This window comes from Sinohyriopsis cumingii, chromosome 7, assembly GCF_028554795.1.
Source record: "Sinohyriopsis cumingii isolate HCF-2022 chromosome 7, ASM2855479v2, whole genome shotgun sequence".
Classification (NCBI taxonomy): domain Eukaryota; kingdom Metazoa; phylum Mollusca; class Bivalvia; order Unionida; family Unionidae; genus Sinohyriopsis; species Sinohyriopsis cumingii.
In genome coordinates this window covers 119,788,359-119,816,135 of record NC_142967.1, presented here as the reverse complement: position 1 = coordinate 119,816,135, position 27,777 = coordinate 119,788,359, and the positions used below count along the sequence as shown (strand labels likewise).

Below are 27,777 nucleotides of genomic sequence, written 5' to 3'. Positions count from 1 at the left end.
TAGCAACACCAACATTAAATTCACACAGTCGGTATGAATCCTAGGTGTTCTCTTGGCAGTACTCTCACATTGCACCAACATGTCATTTTCATATGCTAGGCTGCATATCTTGAGCTGAGACGCATCAGCTCCGTTCGCAAATATCTTTCCGTTGATGCCACTAAAACACTTGTGTGTTCATTAGTACTTTCAAGACTGGACTATTGTAACTCAGTTCTGTCTAGTTCATCTCAATATCTGCTCCAGAAACTTCAAAAAGTTCAAAACACAGCTGCTCGGAACATCCTTAGAGTACCACAATCAGAGCACACCTCACCGTTGCTCTGTACCCTACATTGGCTATCCATTCGATCCAGAATCAAACACAAAATTTGTTCTCTGTGCCATGTTTCACTGACGGACTCCAGTTCAGTATACCTATCCGATCTCACCAGCAAGATACTTACGCTCCTCGTATACTAATTATTTCCACCATGAAAAATGTCATATGGACAGCGTTCTTTTGCATACCAGGGCCCAGCAACATGGAATGAATTGCCTACTGAAGTGAGACGCAAATACAAAGTGATCACATTCAAGAGTGCTTTTAAATCTCACCTATTTCGACTGCAAGAATAAACATAAAGACCTAATACTGTTTCCTACCTTAAATATTTTGAGGATGTTTTTTATGTTTTCTAATTTCATGGTGTTTGTTTTCTTTTGTAATCATATCATTATATATGTTTTTTATGCTGTAGGGTTTTGTCTAATGTTGTAAAGGTCTTAGAGCTTCTAAAGATTAGGCTCTATACAAAGTCCTCATTATTATTATCATTATTATTATTATTACAAAGTCAGGAAACATCCAGTCTTCATCAAAACTAAATCTGGTTAAAGTCTTTTCAGAAGAGTAAACCCAATTGATAATATTATTTGATTCATTTGCAACATGTGACTGCCTATATGCAGTGTTCAAATAATACTTGCATAAATTTTAATTATTAATCAATATTTAACTAACTTAAATAGCTTCCAATATTTAAATGAGAGTCTTTCAAGGTAACTGTGTAAACCTTGTCAGAAGTATGCATTTGTTCGTTTAGTATATATTTTAAAAACGGTTGTTTTACACGTTCATTGACGTAGGCTGGTGAAAACCGCATAGCCCTGATGCCTAATTCAGCACTGGAACAATATAGATATATAAAAAGCCTCAAACATTCATTAGAATTTAAGTTAAATATTTTCAACTTACAAATAATCAATTTTATTGTCTTTAATGTTTATCAATCAATGATTGTGAGCTTTATAGATTTTTACACTTCGAGAAAACAAGACCATTGTAATTAAACGTTTCCACCACTCAGTATTATTCCTCGCTATACTTCGTTTGACTTAATGGACCACCTATTATTAACACCGTAACTTTAGTTTTATCAAGATTAATATTTAGATTCTATTTATTACAGTAGTCTTGTAAACTGTCTATGAATAAGACCCCAAAAATAAAGACAACTCTTCTAATTCTATACTGATATGTCCCGAAGATTGTAATGATGTTTCCAGATCTTCAATTAGTAATAAAAATAGTATCAGTGATAACACTTCATCTTGCATTAAACCTACTCCATACTAAAAAGGGCATTACGAATACCACAATGTAGAGCTTTAAGTGCCTTATGAGCGGTGGGGAATAAACGGTGTGGAGACTGTGTCACAAATGTGGTGGAAAAAGATGGAGTAGAACCTGCAGATCTCACAAAATTGTCAGTGCAGGATCTCTGCGTGTAACAATCGTAAATAAATGTCATTTAAAATCGCATGCATTGTGGTTGTTAAATTGCGCAATGTTACGCTTACGAGCCATTACCGTTGGCATCTGTAGTAAAATATTAGTAAATCCTACGCCTAGAAAGTGGCATTTACTGGAAGTATTGCGCTTTGAGTTTGAACAATGCGCGTTGTGGACCCTACAAAAGCCAGTAAATATACCCGGCGACATTGAATTAGAAAACTCATCACAAACTTTAAACAAAAGTCACGAACTCTTTTACACTTAGTCAAATGCTTAAGATAAGATAGGATGAATGTTTAGGGCAGGCGATACTCCCTCAAAAGACGAAAACAAACACAAAAAATACAAGAACAATATTACATGTATTGACATGACATTAATAATGAAAACTCACACATTCCCACTAAAACTACCTCTTGTGATCATAAATATAATTTAAATAAATATAAACTGATTCAAGTCCTGCTATTCATCTCTTAAATTATACAAATTTATCAATGAGCAACATTGGGAATTCAGCAAAGGCAAACTTTTCACTTGTATCCTCGTCCGAATTTCATTCCACGGTTTGGCTCCATGAATTTATAAAAAAAATTTCCGTCCATTAAGGCTGAACTTATTCAACAGCAAATGTTACAATTTGCAACTTTGGCAGGTGCAACCCCAACAGCAGATGTCACGACAATGATAAAAGTCTTAATTTAGTCCCTTTACCGGCAACTTTACTTCTAGTTTAGCAGGTTAATGTCATATTGCGACATTTAAAGGCGAGAAAAGAATCGGATGTTGTGACTTTAGATCAGTTATTAGCTTTTGTAAATGGGGGCGCTACACACATTCGAAATTTCGAGGTTAACTTGCCGTGGAGGTGAACCTAACTGTAATATTTTCGGGTATTAGCCAGAAGCACATAGGATCAATGCAGAATATTGTTGAAGAATAGATTTCTTACTTGTGCAAGGGCGTTAGTGTTACCTGAACAATCTATGCCCACGACACTTTTGCTACAGTCATCAGAGAGGTCGAAATCTGCTTTACATAAACCAACGTCACTCTCCATAGCTGAACACTCGAGTCTGTTGACAAACACCGGACTGTATCCCTTTCTGATCGCATATGATGTAGACTGCGGCTGACTATATATTATTATAAAGACAAATTAGTGAACTCTGTCGTCCCTTCAAATTATAAAAAGCGTTTTCTAGACACGTAGCATACAATTAAAATGTACAGGGGTTGGATTAAACTGTAACCATGACATGTAATATAGGAATATCCCCAGTAATACTTACTTCATAGATTTATATACCTTGATTAAAATGTATGAATTTAATGTTACTTTTGCATAATATTTTCTGAATTTTACAACTTTTTTAAAACTTGATACCGTACTACTGACAGTCACCTAATTTCTCAAGTGTCGCGGTAATAGGACATTCTCTTTTAACAACTGAAGTCAAAGTTTAACTATCACTTTTTCGGTAGAGTTAATCGGAAATTAAATCAGTCACCGTGAGAAAATGAATCACACGTTAATTACTGTTGAGGTAGGATGAAAATGAAAAAAAAACCCTATGCATTGCGAAATTTAGTATAGGATTGTTTTCTGGGTAATATATATATATATATATATATATATATATATATATATATATATATATATATATATATATATATATATATATATATATATATATATAATGGCTTTTAAAGTGTTGGTATGGAGCAATTGATATAACATCAGTATTGGTGTATCAAACTGTGATTTGCCCATGGATTCGCCCATGGCGCATTAATATGTATATACAAAAATTGTTTCAACTGTGTGCCATCATTGTTTCGATCAATGATGAACTTCCATTGATTAATCACAAACGACAAAAGAAAATAGCGAACAAATATTAGTCGCCGTTTACTAATGAATTTAACATGGTACATAATACCATTGCAATCTTTTGCTGCTCTTTCTTACTCTGTCACACGTATAAGGGACAGAATATGCAGAACTCTGGAGTGAGAGAGAAAGGTATTTTTTGGCTTCAAGAAACCCTTGAAGCTGAACTTTACTTAATGTAACCTAGAATAAACTGATTCTTCATAACGGTTTGTGCACACTGTCCATGGGATTTAAAATACAACTTTCTTTTATACGAGACGCACTGTAACCTGTTTAATTCTTTTCTTTATTGGTTGTTTTTTTCTTAAACCTATAATTATGTTATACAAATGATTATGTTTAAATATGAAAGTGTCTGAAGACCGACCCACGACACACACACATTCTCTCACTGTGTTGATTGCCAAGCAGCAGACTAATCGACCAACAGAGAAACATAGGGATTGACAATGAATAAATTCCCTTATGCAAATTCTCATTAAACCCCACCCCAGCCCTCATCCATCGTAGCTAGCTACTTTTCGACTGTCTCATACGATTATCTCGCTGGTCCTATGAATGATGGTAAAAGTTACAGTCAAAGAGACCAAATAAAAGGGAAAAGAGAGATAGTGATGCAGGATAAACATGGTTTTATGGTCGGTAGAAAGGTTATTTAAAACAGAATATTTACTTAGACGACATTTGAATACATTAAAATGCTTGAATTACCTCTTCTTGGTTCACTTTGCTGAGCATTCAGTGTACAAAAGCTAATCATGTATTTGTAGTGCCCTACGTTTTTCTATTAAACCATCTTTTGTTTAAATCATAAGTAAGTGTAATATTTATTTAATCAATATGAACGAAAATAGAAGCTAAAAAATGAATGAAAATAGAAGTTCAAAAATGAAAACAAGCAAGATATCAATATGCAATGGAGATTGTGAATAGCCACAAAAGGCTCGGAACTGTATTCTGTAGCGAACACACTGGTCAGGGTTGTGAAGGCTTGATTCACTCGATCAATACACAGTTGCCTGCAGTCAATCTTAACTCCTTTAAAGGAAAGTACATGCATTTGTATGTGGCATAAATAAAATATAGTATGCACGCTATATCCTTGATATACCACTCGTTGTATAATTTCTTCATTACAAAGAAACTCTTCAAGCCTCGTTTCCTTTTGGTCAGATATTTATACATCTTGTCGTATATCGATGATGCAGCATAATTATCTATCTATCTATCTATCTATCTATCTATCTATCTATCTATCTATCTATCTATCTATCCATCCATCCATCTATCTATCCATCCATCTATCTATCTATCTATCTATCTATCTATCTATCTATCTATCTATCTATCCATCTATCTATCTTTCAACTTCCTTTGATCCATACAAGTATATTAACACATCCATGCCATAGTTTGTTTAAGAATGCTTTGCAATATATTCTTGAATAATATTTACATATAGTGTCACGAACGTTGATACTTTGCATGAAATGCTGCTAAGGCTTGAAAATACAAAATAAATAACAGCGTCATAGCAAAGTAGATTCTCTTCCATATTGCAATGTTTAAAAACATTCTAACTGGCTTTAACATCTAAAACCATATTTCAGATTCATGTAAATAATCTAAACACATACTCCTGTTTAGGCATCTCAACTCAACTTGTCCTTTCTTTTAATTTCCGTTGCCATTTTAGTACATAAATGTTCCACCATATCACATTAAACGTATAAAAAATCAAGTCCAACTTGCGTTATTCGCGATAAACTGATTTCTAATTCTTCTCAGAATTTATATATTTATAGAGCAAAAACATCAGATTATATTTTTTCTTAATCGTTGCTATATCACCTTGGAAGGAATATTTGCTAACATGAATTCGAGGCTCATGACAGACATCTCTGGACCGTGTGAGGGGTGTTGCTTTATGAGATATAAGTTCATTCAATAGGATAGGAATATTTGATCAGAGAGGTTATTCACTAAATTGCAAAAGCTTTTTGTGTTTGTTTTTCTTTTCTGATAAATGTATTTTGATATATACTCACAATAAGGGAAAACATGTTGAACAAAATGGCTTTCTCACAGCTTATTTTTAACTGGTAGTGAATTGTTTAGAGATATAAATTACTGATACTTTGATGGAGTCAGAATAATATTATGGACTATTTAGAGTAGAGAACATACTAATTCTTTTAACGAACAGATTCTGTCTATGTATTCTTCATTTTTAGTCATGACTGATAACAAGGTATGCATCTATGCTGCTCTTTTACACGGTCTCACTTAAAGGTATTGAATTACAATGGCATGTGTTTTATTATCGTCTTCCAACGGATAATCTGAACAAAACTCCATGACCAGTAAAGTACAATCAGATCCATTTTGTAATTAATACCGGTACCAAAAAAAAACCCTGCTCAAACCTATTGTTTCTGTAAAAGAAATTTTGTTATTGTGACTAATTTAGTATTTATCACGAAAAAGTATATACAGAACTATTGTTTTGCCATAATTTTAAGGGCAGCTTGAAAGAAGTCGTTTGTACGGAGTACTGTGTGGGTTATTAGGACCTGCTGAAAATTGTTACAAATAAATCTCTGGGGAGTTTTCATTAAACAATAAACTTCTAAAATCAAAAGTATTCCCTGAAAAAATATTTCCATCAGTGTTGTATACACCAACAACCAAATTAGTTAGGACGGAAATATATTGCCTGTAATGTAATGATCTGCAGACGATATCATCATAGGTAGTGTTCCAGTGACTCCAGCATACGCTTCCCCACTTGCCGTTGTAGTAGACCTCAAAGCGGCCCTTCCACGGACCCGGGCCGTCCACAAGTCGAATGTTAGTGCGACCTGAATCAGTATAAATCAGTCTTTTAAAATGTATTCACAGCTTTAGAACATGTATCCTTCTTTATAAATATTATTCTTGTAACGAGACAGAATATAACGAAAGCTCTGGTATTAATATAAAACTTAAATGCTAAGGGGATAATTACCCGCCTCCACACATCGTCTGCTTAAGAATGGAGTAACTGAAATCCTAGGCCAGTACTACGTTTCTTCATTTGTTTATTTTCTGCGACATCTGACATTAATAATGTTGGGAACTAGACTGGTAACACAAACTGTAAGTCACGTATGACATTGAGATATGTGCATGCCTACGATAACAGAGATTTTGCATGACTGCGATAACACTGAAATATGTGCATGCGTACGATAACGCTGAGGTATTTGCATGCCTACAATAACATCGAGATATTTGCATGCCCACAATAACATTGAGATATTTGCATGCCTACGATAACACAGGTATTTGCACACCTACAGTAACATTGAGGGGTTTGCATGCCTACAATAACCATGAGATATTTGCATGCCTTCAATAACATTGAGGCATTTGCTTTGCCTACCATAACACTGAGGTATTCGCATGCCGACAATAACATTGAAGTATTTGCGTGACTACGATAACACTGAGGTGTTTGCACGCCTACAATAACATTCAGATATTTGCATGCCTACAATAACATTGAGGCATTTGGATACCTACAATAACATTGAGGTATTTGCATGTATAATATAACACTGAGTTATTTGCATGCCTACAATAACATTGAGGTGTTTGTATGCCTACCATAACATTGATGTATTTGCGTGCCTACGATAACACTGAAGTATTCGCATGCCTACAATAACAATGAGATGTGAGAATGCCTACAATAACATTGAGATATTTGCATGCCTACAATAAAACTGAGGTGTTTGGATGACTACAATAACACTGAGATATTGACATGACTACAATAACACTGAGGTATTTGCATGCCTACAATAACATTGAGGCATTTGCATGCCTACTATAACACTGAGGTATTTGCATGCCTACAATAACATTGAGGTGTTTGTATGCCTACCATAACATTGAGGCATTTGCATGCCTACTATAACACTGAGGTATTTGCATGCCTACAATAACATTGAGGTGTTTGTATGCCTACCATAACATTGATGTATTTGCGTGCCTACGATAACACTGAGGTATTTGCATGCCTACAATAACACTGAGATGTGCAAATGCCTATAATAACATTGAGATATTTGCATACCTACAATAAAATTGAGGTGTTTGCATGCCTACAATAACACTGAGATATTGAAATGACTACGATAACACTGAGGTATTGCATGCCAACAATAGCACTGAAGTATTTGCATGCCTACGATAACACTGAGATGTTTTTATGCCTACACTAACATTGAGATATTTGCATGCCTACAATAACAGTGAGGAATTTGCATGCCTACTATAACATTGAAGTACTTGCATGCCTACGATAACACTGAAGTATTCGCATGCCAACAATAACAATGAGATGTACGAATGCCTACAATAACATTGAGATATTTGCATGCCTACAATAAAACTGAGGTGTTTGCATGCCTACAATAACACTGAGACATTGACATGACTACAATAACATTGAGATATTTGCATGCTTACAATAACATTGAGGCATTTGCATGCCTACTATAACATTGAAGTATTTGCATGCCTACGATGACATTGAGGTATTCGCATGCCTACAATAACAATCAGGTGTTTGTATGCCTACGATAAAACTGAGATATTTGTATGCCTTCAATAACATTGAGGTATATACAGGCATCTGAATAGTATGTGACGTTGAACCGTTAGTACAAAATAAAGGCCGTCACAATACAAAAACGATATGACCTATATTTACATAATATTGATTGTGGCTTGGCCCATTTATTTCAACAGTGTCATTCTGTGTTCACTGTTTAACACCTACAATATCCTTTTATGTTACAATGAACGCACTAATAACTTTTTTAGTCCATGTAGCCTTGTTATCATATAGTGATGCGAATGACGTCATTGTGTTTTGGACAAGAGAAAACAAGCCTTTGTAGCTAAAGCGTTTAGAATTGATTTAAGAATACCACTCATCCTTAACAACAGTCATGTTCAATAAATACATATCTAAAATTTTTAGGTAATTACAGAGAATTTATCAGGTGGAATGAATGATAACTTAGGATTTTTGGAATAAATTACTACAATTTTAAACTCTTTTGTTTGCTGATAAGAAAAGCAGATCTGTTTTTAATGTGATTCGCACGTAGAAACTAAAATTTCAACCTTCAAGAGAGTTCCCGATATAAATAAATCTGCTGCCACATAATGATTTAGGAATTATTACATTTAAGCTTTTTATTTTTACATTATTCTGTATTTTCATGCACAGTATGTGTTAGGTGTCTTAATCACAATGTGTCTCAGCGGAAAGATTTACCCATTATGTTTTAGGACGATTGCTGCTCTTCAGGTTATGCCGATTACAGGCTTACTTTGGTGAGTATATATATATATATATATATATATATATATATATATATATATATATATATATATATATATGACTTATGTGTAATTAATTCAATATTAAATACAATTGGCAAGTGCTGTATGTTTGGATATATAGGCGCTTGTCACTGTTTCCAACATTACGATGGCTATGCATAACAGATCGGACTAATTTTGTATGAAAGTTTATCTGAAGGTAAGTGCTATCTTATCCTGAAAAGGTTGGATTAGTTCAAACTCTGTTTTGATACTGAAATAACTTATATGGTTTTTTGTTTGTTTTTGTCTATATTGAATGAGATAGTGAGTTATTTTCACCGGAGAGTACGATATTGTCTATTTCGTTTACGTCCATTGTGTAACAAAGAATATATAGTAAACCCATCAAGCATAATACCGTATATTGCCATAAAAGGCGACTCATGAGTAGGACGTGTGGACAATAACCAAACTAGAACAGCTTAAAATGCCGTATATATTCATAGTAGTGGATCACTCCTTTATATCCTTCTATTAAATTCGATTGTCCTATAAGTACAATCAAGTACAATGTAACTACAAATCAGATATATAGAATATGTAACAGATCTGTACCAATTAAGTTGACATGGAATTTTGAGAAGAAAAAAAAAATTCTCAATCGCTTCCTACACTGTATCTTACACAGTCACGAACGTTGATGTCAGTATTTCAGAACTGGATGACGATTAACCAAGCGATAATAGCATCGATACATATTGCGATAAACGGAATTAGGAGCAAAATAAATCAAGGAGTGTGGACGAAAGTATAGCACAAGCGAAACAGACATATAAACTTAAGCAGCGTCTTTACGAAACCTGAAGAAAATCGCATTGAAGCTAAAGCCGAAAATGAGCATGTGTGTAGCTTTGACTAGGCAAATCAAACAAATTTTTTGTAAAACTATATGACACGGAACAATATTTGCATGTCTTGGTACCAATATACTTGTGTTGGTATTAACAAAACAGACCCAATAAGATTCTGGCTCTGTACTCAATGTAGAACAATATCCAAGGACACATGTTTAGATAGATGAATTTACATCCTTGTACAACGGCCATTTTAAACCAAATACTAACTGTCAGCAATACAGAATAAATATTTTTAAACTTAAATGACCAAATATACAGCATATCAAAATGCATAGCCGTATTTGACGAATCAATGTCAATTCAACTTGAAGCAGCAAACAGCACCTATTAGATGATGAATTTGAGACAGGTATTAAACTGACTTCGTTACTGAAAAAAACCCCACAAAATATAATCGAATTCATAGGAACCAATTCAATGTTCCAAAGGTCGGAACACGAAACGGCCACTGAAAGAAATTAATACCAGAGGAATTTGCAGTTATGTAAATGTTGTGTTATGTATATTTGATTTAATTTATATTTGATTTATCTTAATTGTTTGTTTGTTAGTTTTAATTTTTTTTTATTCCATTACATGCTATTGTAATGTAACTTTATTTACTGGATTTGATATTGTCCAGAAATTCAGTTCAGTTCGGTTTGACCTGACTGTTTTTCGTAAACACTAATCATAGAAACTTTGTATATAATGCTGACCTAATTCCTGTCCATGATTCAGAAATCAGTGAGAGTTGAAGTAAACAACTTTTTAAATTTATTTTTATTCTTTCCCAGAGTAAAAATCATTGGTTTTAGTCAAAGACATACTGGGAGTACGTGATGTTAGGTATGTAAAAAGCTTCTGTGTTGTTTTAGAAGGGTGATCATGTGACCCCCTTACGGGAATCTATTTGGCGTCTTAAATTAGTGTATAACTTTCTTCTATAGAGAATTTTGGCAGTCGGAATTTATAACATTGATACTTAAAGGTGTTTTGCTGTGACCTGTTTGAGTCAAATTTTTAATTTTTCTTCAAATTATTTCGATTCTAAGAGATTATTTTCCCCTGGAAATACCTGTGCTCTAAATTAATTCTTTGACAAGGACAGTTATCGAAATTTACATAGAATTTAAACACTGAAATATTATTTTCTGTGATTCAGCAAAGAAATGTTGAAACATCAGTACGACGCTGACCACATCATACGTCATCGCCTTCCATTTGGATTTCATCGGGATTCGAACTGAGTTTCTTTAAGACTTTGTATTACTAGGACTTCTATTTTTTAATTTTGGTATCATTAATGGATTATTTTGGATTTGATTCGTAAAATCGCAAGTTCTTTTTCTCGTTTTTACCTTGCATTTCTATGGAAATAAATTATTTGTTAAACTTTACAAAGCTTGTCGTCTTCACTCTTTTCTTGTTGCGTTTTGTAAGAGCCTCAACGTAACAGTTAACTCGTACCATGGTTCCACCAATGACAGTCTCAAAACGGAACTAAACTTGAACTAAATATATACCACAGTAGAAAATTATGCTGATAGAGGTCTGGACCTAAATCAGTTTGAGATTAAACACAAGTCCCTTATCAACTTGTTACTCGTCCACTTAGATAAGGTAACTGGTCTTATTCCAAGACGGAGTATTGACATAACGCAATATGACGGCATATTGATAAATATAGGCAGACCATTCAACCTACCATCAAACCAAGTCTCCTTTCTGCAAGCGTCGGGTCAGCAACCGTCCACCTTTTTAAAATCATGACCTGCTTTCACCTGAGAGACTCGGACACTGCAAACCTATTGAAAAATGTTCCCAGAGTTACCCTTGTACTCAAACCAAAACGTACCAACAAAAGCAACCACTACCCAGTTTTGAAATACCGACCTAGGCAACAAAGGAGCCACAGACGTGCAATACAAGCTTACGGGTTGGAAAGAACCAAAAAATGCACATAGTACACTGCATGGTTACTGAGGCAGATTCGATCTCAATATTAGATTTTGTGAAAGGGACACCATGATAAAACAACAGTAAGTAGATGACGGATGTGATATAATTGCCTGTAATTATGAACAGTAGTTACAGCTGTCTGGGTACAATGATAGTATATGTACCTCAGTCAAAAACATGTATTATGTTCTTGATGATATTTGTTCTGAGTGTCCTACCGTCCAAAGTATTGATTCTTTGTTTACATGCCAAGGTGTTGGTGTCTTTTCCTCCAGTCAGCACTAACAAATTACATCTGTCCTCGATTCTACACCGATTGGAAACAATGTACACTGGGCACCTTTTGGCTTGAAAAAAGGTATACAACTTATTCAACCTGAATGTAAGACACCAAGACTTACAATACAAAATGAATAGTCGTGTACGTTTTATAACAGCATAGCCTATAGGAGAAGAATTGATTGCGAATATCCACTGTAGAGTCAATATGAGTCGAAGTAAGTTTCCTCAAGAGCAAATCTATTTATATCTGTTCTGTTTATAGGACTCCAAACTCTCTCGTCTTGGGCTTAACGATTTGAAAGCCAGATTGAGCCTGCTTTAGCTTTTAACTACGAAGTAATCATCATGTGAGACTTTAATGATGATTTTATCTCGATACTTGCACCATTCATATGATACGACTCAACGACTTTAAACAGGTAATCCATGTTCCAACAAGAATAACAGCCTGTACTTCTAAATTGAGCGACCACATCAACATTACCCACCTTAACAACCTCTGCTTCATTACCGTACCTTTTGTATCTATTAGTGATTACTCTCCCAAATGTGCAAATCTCAATCAACAGAGCGAAAATAAACACAATTCATATTCCAAATGCAATAACAATGCTTTGAGATAACTTGCTGAAAATTTATCTCTGTCTTAATTATCTCAAAATGTTACGTCATTAAATTTCTCTAATTCAGACCCAGATTGTGATTTGTTTATCTGGAACCACCGTTTTCTTCTTATCCAAAATAAACATATTCCCATGCAAATAAAAAAAGCATCAAAACAGCAAGAATGGCACACTAATGAAATTGTTGAGGCGAGACGAACCGCTCCGGTGGCCTAGTGGTTAGAGCGTCCGCCTCGGATGCGGCAGGTCGTGGGTTCGATCCCCGGCCTAGTCATATCAAAGACTTACAAAAACGGTACTAACAGCTGCCTCGATTGGCACTCAGCATTAAGAGGTTAGTGTTAGGACTGATTGGCCTGGTGTCAGGATAATGTGACCGTGATGCCTCAGTGCTACATATCACTATAAACTGCCACACTGAATGCGTCGTAGCGATATGACTGATTTTTTTTAAAGCTACGTTAACAATCCAAATCACACGCACAAACACACACACACACACACACACACACACACACACACACACACACACACAGGCGATACGTCAACCAAATTACCGCCATAAATGTAAAGAGTTATCGTCCTTGGCTCAACATCGTAAAGTCCCTTGCTATAATGCATAAAAGCTCTTTTTCTAAAACAACCCAAACAAACCACTGCCTCAAACTCTGATACGGGTCCGTCTGAAATCAATTGCAAGAACTTAAACAAACCCGGTTATGATAAGTCAGTGTGCAAATAAGTTAATGGCGCTAGTTGCAAACCAACTGAACGTCTTTTTCACTATAATTTCTCAAACACTTGACAAGTCTAATTTTACTGAGCACATCTATTGCTCTCGTGAATGAAAGGTCACCCGAAAACGTTAGTTTAATATCCCCCTCTTTACAATAACTGGTACTATTGATATTATTACTGAAACAGGCACTAACAAATCAACGGGTAAGCATGTGATTCAACCCCAAACTCTGAAAATGTCAGCTTTATCAATCTCTGAGTCATTGAAATACGTAAGTAACTGTTGTATCACTTCTTGTAATTTTCATTGAAGTTATCAACAGGATTTGCAATTCAAACGCGAAATAAAAGAATGACCCATCCAACTATCGACCCTTATCTCTTCTATATTACTTTCAGAAATTATTGAAACACATGTCAGAAAGCATCGATTCGGATATCTTAACAAGAGTAATTTCCTCCAAAAATCGCAATAAAGTTTCGAACAAAAACATTCTTTTCAAACTGCACCGACAAAATATACAGACCAGGGCTACAAACGATCGAATCTGGTGAACCTACCGGTGCAGTCTTCTTTGAATTTAAAAAAATGCATTCAATATGGGTGACCATTCGGTGCTCATTAAAACACTATCAGCCTACAAGTTATATTCAGACTCAGTTACTTGGTTCACGTCGTATCTCTCTAATAGACCCCAGGTCTTATCTCTCTAATAGACCCCAGGTCTTATCTCTTTAATAGACCCTAGGTTGTTAGTACGGGTAAATATAATTCCGATTCAAGTCATTTTTAAATAGAGATCCCAAGGATCTATATTAAGGCCTTTTCTATCCCTATTGTTTATCAATAACTGATCCTTGTATCCAACGCACTCAAACACATATATTTTCGCTGTCGATTCTAAACTGCAATCATCAAGTAAATCTCATGACTCCATTGAACATAAACTCCATATCGACATCAAGAATATACTGGTTTGGTGTCAACAACAAAAGATCATATTCAAGCATCTAAAACAAAATATTTGACAATCAGAACAAAGCAAAACTTATCCACTAACATGGATTTACTTATAACTCAAATTGGCCTCGACGTATCCAGTGTTAAAAATAAAAAATTTTGTATCAACATTGATCAACATCTCAGCTTTTATACAAAATATCCACCACGTGTGTGCAGTAGTCGTCAAAAGAAAAACTCTATTAAACTTACGGTCTAAATTTTTACCTCCCCAGTTGCTTGAACTTTATTTTTCGGGATGTCTCCTACGACTGATAGACTTGCGCTGTACAAACACGTCCAATTAAAACATATCCAGAACTGACAAGCTACAGAAAAGTGTTGCCCAATAATTAGGAAACTTTCCGTTACGACTCCATTTAATAGTCTGTTTTCACGTCTACAATGGATACCTATCCAAAAACATATTCTTTACTTTAAGGGAATCATGACATACAATCCTCTAAACGATCGTTCTCAATATTTCATCTTTAACCTAACTGAACTCAGATCATAAATACTAAGCGTAATTTCCAACAATTAACAACGAACACCAGACCCCGTGCTCGAACCCCCCTCCCATTTCTAAAGCTGTTTTACTGTATCATCACATACCTCTTGGATTCCTTACCCCCCGAGGATACATAATTTAAATTCCCTGATGTGTTTAAAACCTCATTAAAGAAATTCTTTCCTGACCAGATGGAATGATATAGTAAAGCTTTCTAATACAGAATCGTACCAGTGTGACCAGAAATAGTATGTACAAGTTTTATTATTAATATGTATATACGACGTATGCCATGCTAAAGGTAATCGCGTTGGCTCAGTGGTTAACGTACCAAACCCACAATGAAAGTGCGTGAGTTCGAATCCTACCATTAGGCCAACTACCGTGGCGTGTCTTTGGGCAAGGCACTTTACTCCAATTGCCTCTGCACTACATAACCTACTGTGCCATAAAGCAGCAAACGACATTAATTATGATGTAATACGTGTACCACTATCTAGTATATTAATCAAGATGTAATATGTGTACCAGTATCTAGTATATTAATCAAGATGTAATATGTGTACCACTATCTAGTATATTAATCATGATGTAATATGTGTACCACTATCTAATATATCAATCAAGATGTAATATGTACCACTATCTAGTATATTAATCAAGATGTAATATGTGTACCAGTATCTAGTATATTAATCATGATGTAATACGTTTACCACTATCTAGTATATTAATCAAGATGTAATATGTGTACCAGTATCTAGTATATTAATCATGATGTAATATGGGTACCACTATCTAGTATATTAATCATGATGTAATATGTGTACCACTATCTAGTATATTAATCATGATGTAATATGTGTACCAGTATCTAGTATATTAATCATGATGTAATATGGGTACCTGTACCTAGTATATTAATCAAGATGTAATATGTGTACCACTATCTAGTATATTAATCATGATGTAATATGTGTACCACTATCTAATATATCAATCAAGATGTAATATGTACCACTATCTAGTATATTAATCAAGATGTAATATGTGTACCAGTATCTAGTATATTAATCATGATGTAATACGTGTACCACTATCTAGTATATTAATCATGATGTAATACGTGTACCACTATCTAGTATATTAATCAAGATGTAATATGTGTACCAGTATCTAGTATATTAATCATGATGTAATACGTTTACCACTATCTAGTATATTAATCAAGATGTAATATGTGTACCAGTATCTAGTATATTAATCATGATGTAATATGGGTACCACTATCTAGTATATTAATCATGATGTAATATGTGTACCACTGTCTAGTATATTAATCAAGATGTAATATGTGTACCAGTATCTAGTATATTAATCATGATGTAATATGGGTACCACTATCTAGTATATTAATCATGATGTAATATGTGTACCACTGTCTAGTATATTAATCATGATGTAATATGTGTACCTGTACCTAGTATATTAATCAAGATGTAATATGTGTACCACTATCTAGTATATTAATCATGATGTAATACGTGTACCACTATCTAGTATATTAATCATGATGTAATATGTGTACCTGTACCTAGTATATTAATCAAGATGTAATATGTGTACCACTATCTAGTATATTAATCATGATGTAATATGTGTACCACTCTCTAGTATATTAATCATGATGTAATATGTGTACCAGTATCTAGTATATCAATCATGATGTAATACGTGTACGTATATATAGTATATTAATCATGATGTAATACGTGTACCAGTATCTAGTATATTAATCATGATGTAATACGTGTACCAGTATCTAGTATATCAGTCATGATGTAATATGTGTACCAGTATCTAGTATATTAATGATATATGTACCTGTTGAGCACTATAGTTTATATCTAGTGGCATTTTTTTTCTCCACAAAAACTGTTACAAAAACTGAGGACCACATGGCAGACTGGTATTTCATGACCAAATGTGCTGTCCTTGTTAAATAAAGATTATTGTTATTATTATTATTATTATTATTGTCAGCGAAATAGTTTCACTAACCATAACTAATAAATCAGCTTGATGAGGTATTGTATTATTATTGTAATTATAATATCATTGTAATAAATTCATCCTTCTTACATTCAAGTGTAAATGTTAGAGTCTATGCATTGTGCTTTAGAAGTCCGTCAGATTTATCATGTATCAGTTATCAGTCGATTATTATTACTTTTTTACCGATAATCTTATTTTAAATGCTGGATATATCAGTTATCAGCAGATTATTTTATTACAGATAATCTTATTTTTAGCTCAGTTATCAATAGATTGTGGTTACTGACAACCTTATTTTACTAGCATTGATTTGGTCGCCATTGTCGTATCTATTAAATATGCACCTTGCATACAGTACATGATGAGAATATTTCAATCTCATATATCTATGGTTCGATTTAATGATATCCATTATGAATAAATTGCAGTGTATATATTTGGATATTAGTTATGAATCAACTGTATTGTGTATATTTTTGGATATTTATTATGAAGAAGCTGCAATGGATATATTTGGATATTTCTTACGAATAAACTGCATTGCATATATAATTTTTGGATATTTCTTACGTACACACAATTGTTATACACTTGTCCTATTTGGACATGGTGTCATATTTGGAAATGAAAAAATGACTGACTGAATGACTTACTACTGTGATATATGGCTATGACCTAGCTTATAGTGATCGCAATCAGTAGTCTATGACCTAGCTTATAGTGATCGCAATCAGTAGTCTATGACCTAGCTTATAGTGATTGCAATCAGTAGTCTGAGTGTTCGTCCAGTTAAAAACGCGACCAATGTCTTGCATCTACATTTGCTTCTGGCACTCTATGTACCAATGGTGATTTGCTTTTGGGGTGGGAGTCGGGGGGGGGGGGTGATAAATGGAAGGATTTGTGCCCACATAGGTGGTTGTGCTATTTTGTAATTAAAAAAAAGACTGGATCCCAGGATAAAAGAAAAATATTCACACTGCCGCTGAGTTATTATTTTCACCACTCATCCTGATAGAAAATATCTGCAATGCTATCTGAGTAATTATTTCAAAGTATTTCAACGTATAAGTTGAATGGGAAATGGTCACATGACTAACTAAACTATCTATCTCTGTATGGATATACATTCGTTTTTTGCAAATAATTTTGTTTAAATTCAAGCTTTTGTCCTTTTACTAGTTTTATCCCTGCTCAGTCATTTCTGTGATACCTGCATTTAATTACAGGATGACTAAGTATGTTATTTATATGTCCCGCAAAAATAAAAATAAAACATCCTAAAACTGACAAAGAGATAAAGATTATAGTTCAAATAATAATTTATAAAATTCAGAGTGCTTAAACAAATGCATATTTATCACAAGAAAATTGTTAAAAGTTCAACATAGCTGATTTTAATTGAAATTATTCTTAAAATAATTCCTACAATAGACGGGCATACACATCTCTGTATTGTTTTATTTTTCTTTATCGGAGCCGATGGAAAGTTAGTTACTACACCTCATGTATGTGAGCTGTGATGATAAATGAAGTACCATGTTCTTACCTAACGGGATGGGTGTGCACTGGACTCCGATATCATCAGAGTGTTGACAGGTTGACTTTCCCCATTCGATACCCAGAGTGCATCCTTTTATATCTCCTTCATTTCCCTTACATACGGGGGAAACGTTGCGAGGTGTTCCGTTTCCTCGGCCAAACCACGAGTCTACGAAAACCGTCGGGGAAGTGCTCCTATATGGTAATAACAATAATGAATGGGAAGAAAACCGTTATGTTATTTAGAAGACGATATCGAATTTACAGAACAGTGTCAAATTTCTAGTACAACCAGGAATCTTAAGAAGGCATTATCTGAAACAAAACGCTATCGGTGTGTGTGTGTATGTGTGTGTGTGTGAATGTATGTGTATCTGAAGGCGAACAGATAAACTGTGCTATAAAAATAGAGCGAAGATTGAGTTATAAATGTGACAGACACTTAATTATTGTACCCGTTACGGAAGCATAGTATGTGTGGTGAAACATTAAATATTATATTTAAGCAAATGATGGCTGCTGATTGGCCAAAATATAAACAGGCAAAAAAAAATTTCAGAAGAAGCCTAGGTGTGGGTAAATTGTACATAATTTTATGCTTGAACCTAAGCCCATTTTTATTTTGTTGCTGTAGCCGCATATGTAGTACCTGAGGTAAATGGATAGATTTCATTCGGACTGATTCTGATATCGAGCACATAAAAGACATTTTCTTAAAATCAATCCACGCGGCATGTTATTTTCATGGCTGTACTAGTTTACTGTTGGATAGATCATGCATATTGTGTATTATGTTTTATGGGTCTTAACAAGAAAGTCTATCAGTTTTGCACTGCAATTACATTATCGCTGATAGTAAATGAACGAACCATTTGTAAACAAATACACAAAATGGAACAGGACCACGAGCAAATATGCCTAGCAGCTTTTTCATCTCACCCATTGTAATCATTCAAATGGGTTGACTTTGTCTTGGTGTTTAACATGTCTGTTGTATTTTTGTTGTTGTTGACATTTTTACTTACAACATCAATTTTTAGACATCCCGGATTCAATAAACAGGTACTAACAAGGGCGGGCTTGGAATAGCTGCCAGAAAGTAGCGTTCTCGGCGAACCATCCAGTTAGCGCCCTTCCTCCACCCCGATAATTTCTCTTCAAATTTGGCGCCCCTTTTAACTTCGCGCCTTAGACAGCCGCCTAGTTCACCTATGTGGACGGCCTCCCATGGGTATTAAAGTATAGTTTAACGAAGTGTTGTGTAATGCATTTGTCGGCAAAACGGTTATTAACCATCGTTTAGAAATACCTATCTGTGATAAATTCTAGCACATGAAAAAAGAACTTTAATGTTAGCTCAAGATGATTAATTTATTTACAAGCTGTGGAACCAGCCTAATTACTGAAACAAATAACGGGTTTCTTTTCTGGAAAGAAAACTCATAGGTATGGATACGTTGTACGCAGCTGGAGGCTTGAACCTTGAACTGCTTTAATTGCATCTATTTCGCTGTACAAATGATATGGAGAAAATACACTGACACCGCGTTTAATAGTAAGCATCTACAAGAAACTTCTTTTTAAAAGAGCTATTCAGCATGTCATTTTATTTGTTTTAAAAATTTACTCTGGGGCAGAGCACGCAAGAGTGTTTTGCCTATCTTACTAAGAATTATAAAGCAGCTTAGAAACACTTGAAACATTACGGAACATGGAAGCTGAATTAGTTGCTCCTGCTTGTAATGCCACGAGAGAGAGAGAGAGAGAGAGAGAGAGAGAGAGAGAGAGAGAGAGAGAGAGAGAAAGAGAGAGTTAACGGAACGGCTTGAAAGTTTAATTAGCTAGTTCTCATAAAACCCGACACTCTCGAGGCAAGAGTTAAGAGTGACCTGCATACCAAGAGGTCCACGATGAATACAAAATTGGAAGTCTCTGTTGGATTAGAGATCTGGAAAATCGGTCTAAAATAACTTCATTATATTATTTGCATAAACACTAAAAATTCACAAAAATCCTTAGAGTCTGATGAGGCGTGTTGGTAATCGTGTTATTTAACGAGTCCAAGATATAGGTATGTATGTATGGACAGGACGAAATAATAGTGCGACTATAAAATGGACCCTTACAGAGGATTACCCTGCTCAGAACACATACCAGTAGCCAAGAGATCGGCAAATGACTTTTGCATCAGAGGCATCCCATTGGGTATCACAGAATGAACTCCATGTATTAGTTCCGTTGGATTTGCTCTCAACAGTCCCTTCGAATGCAGAGGAGCCACCAGTAAGTCGAAAAGACTCATTGTCTATGGGTATAATAAGTCGAAAAGGTTCATTGTCTACGGGTATAATAAGTCGAAAAAGTTCATTGTCTATGGTTTAATAAATCGAAAAGGCTCATTGTCTATGGGTATAATAAGTCGAAAAGGTTCATTGTCTATGGGTATAATAAGTCGAAAAGGTTCATTGTCTACTGGTATAATAAGTCGAAAAGGTTCATTGTCTACGGGTATAATAAGTCGAAAAAGTTCATTGTCTATGGTTTAGTAAATCGAAAAGGCTCATTGTCTATGGGTATAATAAGTCGAAAAGGTTCATTGTCTATGGGTATAATAAGTTGAAAAGATTCATTGTCTATGGGTATAATAAGTCGAAAAGGTTCATTGTCTATGGGTATAATAAATCGAAAAGGTTCATTGTCTATGGGTGTAATAAATCGGAAAAGCTCATTGTCTCTGGGTGTAATAAGTCGAAAAAGCTCATTGTCTATGGGTATAATAAGTCAATAAGGCTCAGTGTCTCTGGATATATGCATAAAAGGGTTATGTATATATAATACTGTAAGACTTGATACAGACGTAGTTATCTAGGAAATACGTTAAATATTGTTTTCCAACGGTTGAAGTCTGCAATCTAGGAAAAAATCAGAGACATTAATAAAATGCTTTTTGTAGGTGATTATGGATGTTTATTAGAATTGTACCTGAGATATAAGCTATATGTCCAAATTGAAACGTTAACATTCGGTCTGGTTTTCCGGAGTCAGTTTTTACAATAGCACGTTCTTGTTATAAATAAATAAGTCTAAATGAGGAACGGATGAATGGAAACAATACACTCTGCTCTGGTATCTGCCCTTGATAATTTCATATTTCCGCATGGAATGTATTTTGAATACCTTTAGTATTCTAATTGTGATGCACAAAGGTAATATATTTATAATTTTCAACAATTCAATAATGTGATTAAAACACATTCATCATTCATACACTCCATGCTTACACATTCCTTCCTTTTCACGTGTACACCTAATATTTGCCCGTCAATATCTCATTCTCCATAAGTGACTGTTATTTACTTCTGTCTGTATGTCTGTCTGTTTTTCTGTATGTTTCACGCAAAACTTTATACATACACGTGCACGATACTCCAGCATCGTTGCTGTGATCACAATTAACTCCACCGGTCACATCCGCGGGACAATGCACAATATCACTTTCATTGCCATGGCAACGTACGTCTGACAGCCATACTGGTCCATCGCCATAACCAAACATGGATCCTTTCAAGGCCTTTCCGGTGACCTGCCTGAATTAGTTCATACAACCAAGTAAGATGTCAGGAGTTGCTTTTTTACAAACTTGGGAAGCGCATACCGTATCTCGAAATTTTAAAGCTAACTAGTGAGTGTAAATAGAGGCAACTGTATGTATGTATGTATGTATGTATGTATGTATGCACATCAGCACCATCCTGGACATACAGTGCTGAACAAATATATGCATAAAAATTGAATACAAAACAAAGATATAGACAAAAGAGTAAAATTCGTAAATGGTAAAAGTAAGACAGTTTAAAATATAAACTGCATTTTTGTCAAAAAATCAAGACCTCAGCTGGAACACAATAACAGGATGTATCCCATGTAAAAAATGTTTGGTCGTTTATCTGTATTGATTATTATTATTATTATTATTATTATTATTATTAAGAGTCAACCCACTTGTCAAGAGGATATGGCGCTAGCATTTTACAAACGACAGTGGCGTCAACGTCATTCCAGTTGAAATCACAGATAGTGCCCCACGTGCCGTTCCGCTCCACTTCAACACGCCCTTCACTTGCATGAGCGCCATCCACCAGTCTGACAGTCGTACCCACTGTGGAACAGACGGTACCTTAAATTCTTGCTTTTAATTTGTAATATTTTCTATTTGATATAGGGTTGACAGTCGAAATATAATAGAAAATTGTCTAGACCTGGAAAACACGACCTTCTTCAACGACAAAAATAATGATCTAACACAATTCACATTGCAGTATACTTGAAGAAGAAGAAGAAGAAGAAGAAGATTTTTGTTGTTGTTGTAGGGTTTAACGCCATTTTCAGCACAAGATAGACTATACATGGCGGCCAGTATAAATGCTGGAGGAAGAACCCGGGAAAACCCCAGAAAGAACTACCGACCCACGAGAAGCTACTGGCAAGCTTTCTCACAGAAGAAGAAGAAGAAGAAGAAGAAGAAGAATAAGAAGAAGATGATGATATGATAGTATTGTTAGTGGTGGTGGCGATGATGATGATCATGGTGGTGTTAGTAGAGATGGTGGCAATGATGATGATGGAAAAGGGTACTTAGTTTTTTATGAGATCAAAGTAATTTAGAAAGCTTCATCGACACAAAATGAAGCTTTACCAACATTTGAGCAAATGTACACCCACCAGGTGTTCGATTTCTTAGTAGTTTATTGCACCATATAGTCACAATTCATGAATTGTCGAAATACAAATGTGATCTTCCAAGTATGTTTTGTATACATTGATAGCCTTAAATTTTATAACGTTATTAACGGGCCTCAATTACTGAAAATTACAACGGAGATGGAACATGCATTGAAGAACTGAATAAACACTCAAAGCCAATTAGATCCTAATTCGGCTAGCATAATATTTTACATGCAAATGGGGATATTTTCCAGCACGAGACAAGAGCAAAAGAACATAATTAAATATTTTAAGAAACATGTAGTTATCAGATGAGTCGCATGCGTGTGTATGTGTGTGTGTGTGTGTGCGTGTGTGTGTGTGTGAGAGAGAGAGAGAGAGAGAGAGAGGGAGGATGAGGATGAGGATGCAAGCAACATTTTACACTTGATAATACTAGTGTACACTTCAAAGAAATGTGTTCAGTAAACTCACAGCATCTGATTCCAACATCATTTGTGTGTGAACATGTACCACTGCTGTCGTGAAAGGACATGCGGCAATTTGATATATCGTTTTCATTTCCTGAACAATCAATGTTGTCAATGGCCTGTGTAACTGAACCAGGTCCAAAATAGGCTCCTGGGTAAACAGTGTAATTCGCATCTCTGTAAGAAAAAATATTACTGGTAAAAGAAGACGGAGAAGAAACAGCTGAGAATATAACAGACTTTACCAAGAAAACAGAGTGTTTAGTATTGCTTTGCACATAAGCGTAATTAAGTCTTGGTTTGGTGTGTAATGTTAATGTGTCTTTACTTGTAAGGCTTCTTAACAGGTCATATTTATGAAGTATATATATGTGATACATTGTGTCTCACCTTCAGACCACTTTCTTGCTAAAGAAAATGTAGGTTATAAGTGTTGAAACAGACTAATGTTTACCACTATATAGGTATATATGAATGAACACATTTCAATGTTTACCACTATATATATATATATATATATATATATATATATATATATATATATATATATATATATATATATATGATACATTTCAAAGCCATATAATTTGCATAATATAAACTAATGCATACTTCTGATATGCTTTATATTTCATTAATTTTCCTAGAAAACTTTGCATTCATTTGTGTTTATCGCGTTCTAATCTCTAAAGAATGCAATGCATTTTACATGTAATCTGTAAGACGTTCTACCAGCATTGGTTTGTGACTGCCTGTTGGTAGAGAAAACTAAAGGAACAATAGTTGGATTTGTAATCATGTATCATTATAATAGGTCATTCAATTTACATGAAGACCATTAATAGTTTGATTAATCAAAATGTAGCTTTGGTATACATTTGTTTAAATCCTAGCATACTGCAGATGACATGGGCCTCTTCTCTTCCGAAGGCATTATCACAAACTGTGCTCCACTGTCCACCAATTTGCAACTCAACACGTCCCTCCCACGGCCCCACTCCTTGTACGAGACGAACCATTGTGGGCACTAGAAAGGTATGCAAAATGAAACACACATTTACTTCATGCCTTTTTTGTTATTGATTTAAGAGTCATGTGACTTTGGTTAACGTGTTGGACTCTTTTCTGAAATGGTGCGGGTTAGAATCATACTGTCTTTTGGTCAGCTACTGTGGTGTATCCTTGGGCAAGACATTTTAGTCCAGTTGCTTCGGTACTGTAAAGTAAAGTAACGCACCAAACCCTTCTTGGTCATTACACAAAGTATTTTATCCACTGGACTTCACATGCGGACAGCAGAATCTGCACATAGCAAGTACTTACAACTGATAGGAGTACCTATATTACTTTTCTTTAATTACAAATATGTACGAATATTTAATAAACCACTATTAGAACAATCGACATTTTTCTTGTTTTTCTTCAGTTTTTATACTTCAACAAAATTTAATAAATTCCAAAAGGTTGACCCTTAGATTTGAATTGACCCCTAAACATTTAGTCGAGGTTACTCATCGGTAATAGTAGTGACCCTTAGGATTTGAATAGACGAACACAATAATATGAAGACATGCGTGTCCACGTTTATATTAATAAAGTTTGTTTCAAGACAGATTTGAAATGTTTTCCACTATGTCATTTTCTGCTGAAGTTCAAAAAACTAAAATAAATTAAATTGCTTGTTTAAGTGGCAGTTGGCAAATTATTGGTACCTATTTGCAATTACAATACTGTAATCTTAGTACTTTTATCTGTTAAAATGAGTTACAATGTATAGTTTCTGCTGTGCTCATTGGAAGTCATGGCCAAAATATATGGTGTAATACTCATTGGAAGTCACGGCCAAAACATATGGTGTAATGACCAAGATCGGTAGTCATGGCCAAAACATACGGTGTAATGCTCATTGGAAGTCATGGCCAAAACATATGGTGTAATGCTCATTGGAAGTCATGGCCGAAACATATGGTGTAATGCTCATTGGAAGTCATGGCCGAAACATATGGTGTAATGACCAAGATCAGTAGTCATGGCCAAAACATATGGTATAATGACCAAGATCGGTAGTCATGGCCAAAACATATGGTGTAATGACCAAGATCGGTAGTCATGGCCAAAACATACAGTGTAATGACCAAGATTGGAAGTCATGGCCAAAACATACGGTGTAATGCTCATTGGAAGTCATGGCCAAAACATATGGTGTAATGCTCATTGGAAGTCATGGCCGAAACATATGGTGTAATGCTCATTGGAAGTCATGGCCGAAACATATGGTGTAATGACCAAGATCAGTAGTCATGGCCAAAACATATGGTATAATGACCAAGATCGGTAGTCATGGCCAAAACATATGGTGTAATGACCAAGATCGGTAGTCATGGCCAAAACATACAGTGTAATGACCAAGATTGGAAGTCATGGCCAAAACATACGGTGTAATGCTCATTGGAAGTCATGGCCGAAACATATGGTGTAATGAGCAAGATTGGAAGTCATGGCCAAAACATATGGTGTAATGACCAAGATCGGTAGTCATGGCCAAAACATATGGTGTAATGACCAAGATCGGTAGTCATGGCCAAAACATACAGTGTAATGACCAAGATTGGAAGTCATGGCCAAAACATACGGTGTAATGACCAAGATTGGAAGTCATGGCCAAAACATACGGTGTAATGACCCCGATTGGAAGTCATGGCCAAAACATATGGTGTAATGACCCCGATTGGAAGTCATGGCCAAAACATATGGTGTAATGACCAAGATCGGTAGTCATGGCCAAAACATACAGTGTAATGACCAAGATTGGAAGTCATGGCCAAAACATACGGTGTAATGGCCAAGATTGGAAGTCATGGCCAAAACATATGGTGTAATGACCCCGATTGGAAGTCATGGCCAAAACATATGGTGTAATGACCAAGATCGGTAGTCATGGCCAAAACATACAGTGTAATGACCAAGATTGGAAGTCATGGCCAAAACATACGGTGTAATGACCAAGATTGGAAGTCATGGCCAAAACATACGGTGTAATGACCCCGATTGGAAGTCATGGCCAAAACATATGGTGTAATGACCCCGATTGGAAGTCATGGCCAAAACATATGGTGTAATGCTCATTGGAAGTCATGGCCGAAACATATGGTGTAATGCTCATTGGAAGTCATGGCCGAAACATATGGTGTAATGACCAAGATCAGTAGTCATGGCCAAAACATATGGTATAATGACCAAGATCGGTAGTCATGGCCAAAACATATGGTGTAATGACCAAGATCGGTAGTCATGGCCAAAACATACAGTGTAATGACCAAGATTGGAAGTCATGGCCAAAACATACGGTGTAATGCTCATTGGAAGTCATGGCCGAAACATATGGTGTAATGAGCAAGATTGGAAGTCATGGCCAAAACATATGGTGTAATGACCAAGATCGGTAGTCATGGCCAAAACATACAGTGTAATGACCAAGATTGGAAGTCATGGCCAAAACATACGGTGTAATGACCAAGATTGGAAGTCATGGCCAAAACATACAGTGTAATGACCAAGATTGGAAGTCATGGCCAAAACATACGGTGTAATGCTCATTGGAAGTCATGGCCGAAACATATGGTGTAATGAGCAAGATTGGAAGTCATGGCCAAAACATATGGTGTAATGACCAAGATCGGTAGTCATGGCCAAAACATATGGTGTAATGACCAAGATCGGTAGTCATGGCCAAAACATACAGTGTAATGACCAAGATTGGAAGTCATGGCCAAAACATACGGTGTAATGACCAAGATTGGAAGTCATGGCCAAAACATACGGTGTAATGACCCCGATTGGAAGTCATGGCCAAAACATATGGTGTAATGACCCCGATTGGAAGTCATGGCCAAAACATATGGTGTAATGACCAAGAT

The 27,777-nt window shown here is 35.2% G+C and overlaps 1 protein-coding gene across 1 annotated transcript in view; it reads right to left on the bottom strand.

Annotated features, from left to right (window-relative positions):
• The window catches only part of LOC149796020 (scavenger receptor cysteine-rich domain superfamily protein-like), a 101,524-nt gene that overhangs the window by 37,521 nt on the left and 36,226 nt on the right, over nucleotides 1–27,777 (bottom strand). The window contains exons 9-16 of the mRNA XM_089963913.1: nucleotides 24,737–24,887; nucleotides 23,865–24,037; nucleotides 22,668–22,824; nucleotides 22,080–22,252; nucleotides 20,820–20,970; nucleotides 18,673–18,860; nucleotides 6,391–6,535; nucleotides 2,753–2,913 (exon numbers count right to left, since the gene is read on the bottom strand). Coding sequence (XP_089820039.1) covers nucleotides 2,753–2,913; nucleotides 6,391–6,535; nucleotides 18,673–18,860; nucleotides 20,820–20,970; nucleotides 22,080–22,252; nucleotides 22,668–22,824; nucleotides 23,865–24,037; nucleotides 24,737–24,887 — 1,299 coding nt within the window. The remainder of the gene's footprint in view (nucleotides 1–2,752; nucleotides 2,914–6,390; nucleotides 6,536–18,672; nucleotides 18,861–20,819; nucleotides 20,971–22,079; nucleotides 22,253–22,667; nucleotides 22,825–23,864; nucleotides 24,038–24,736; nucleotides 24,888–27,777) is intronic.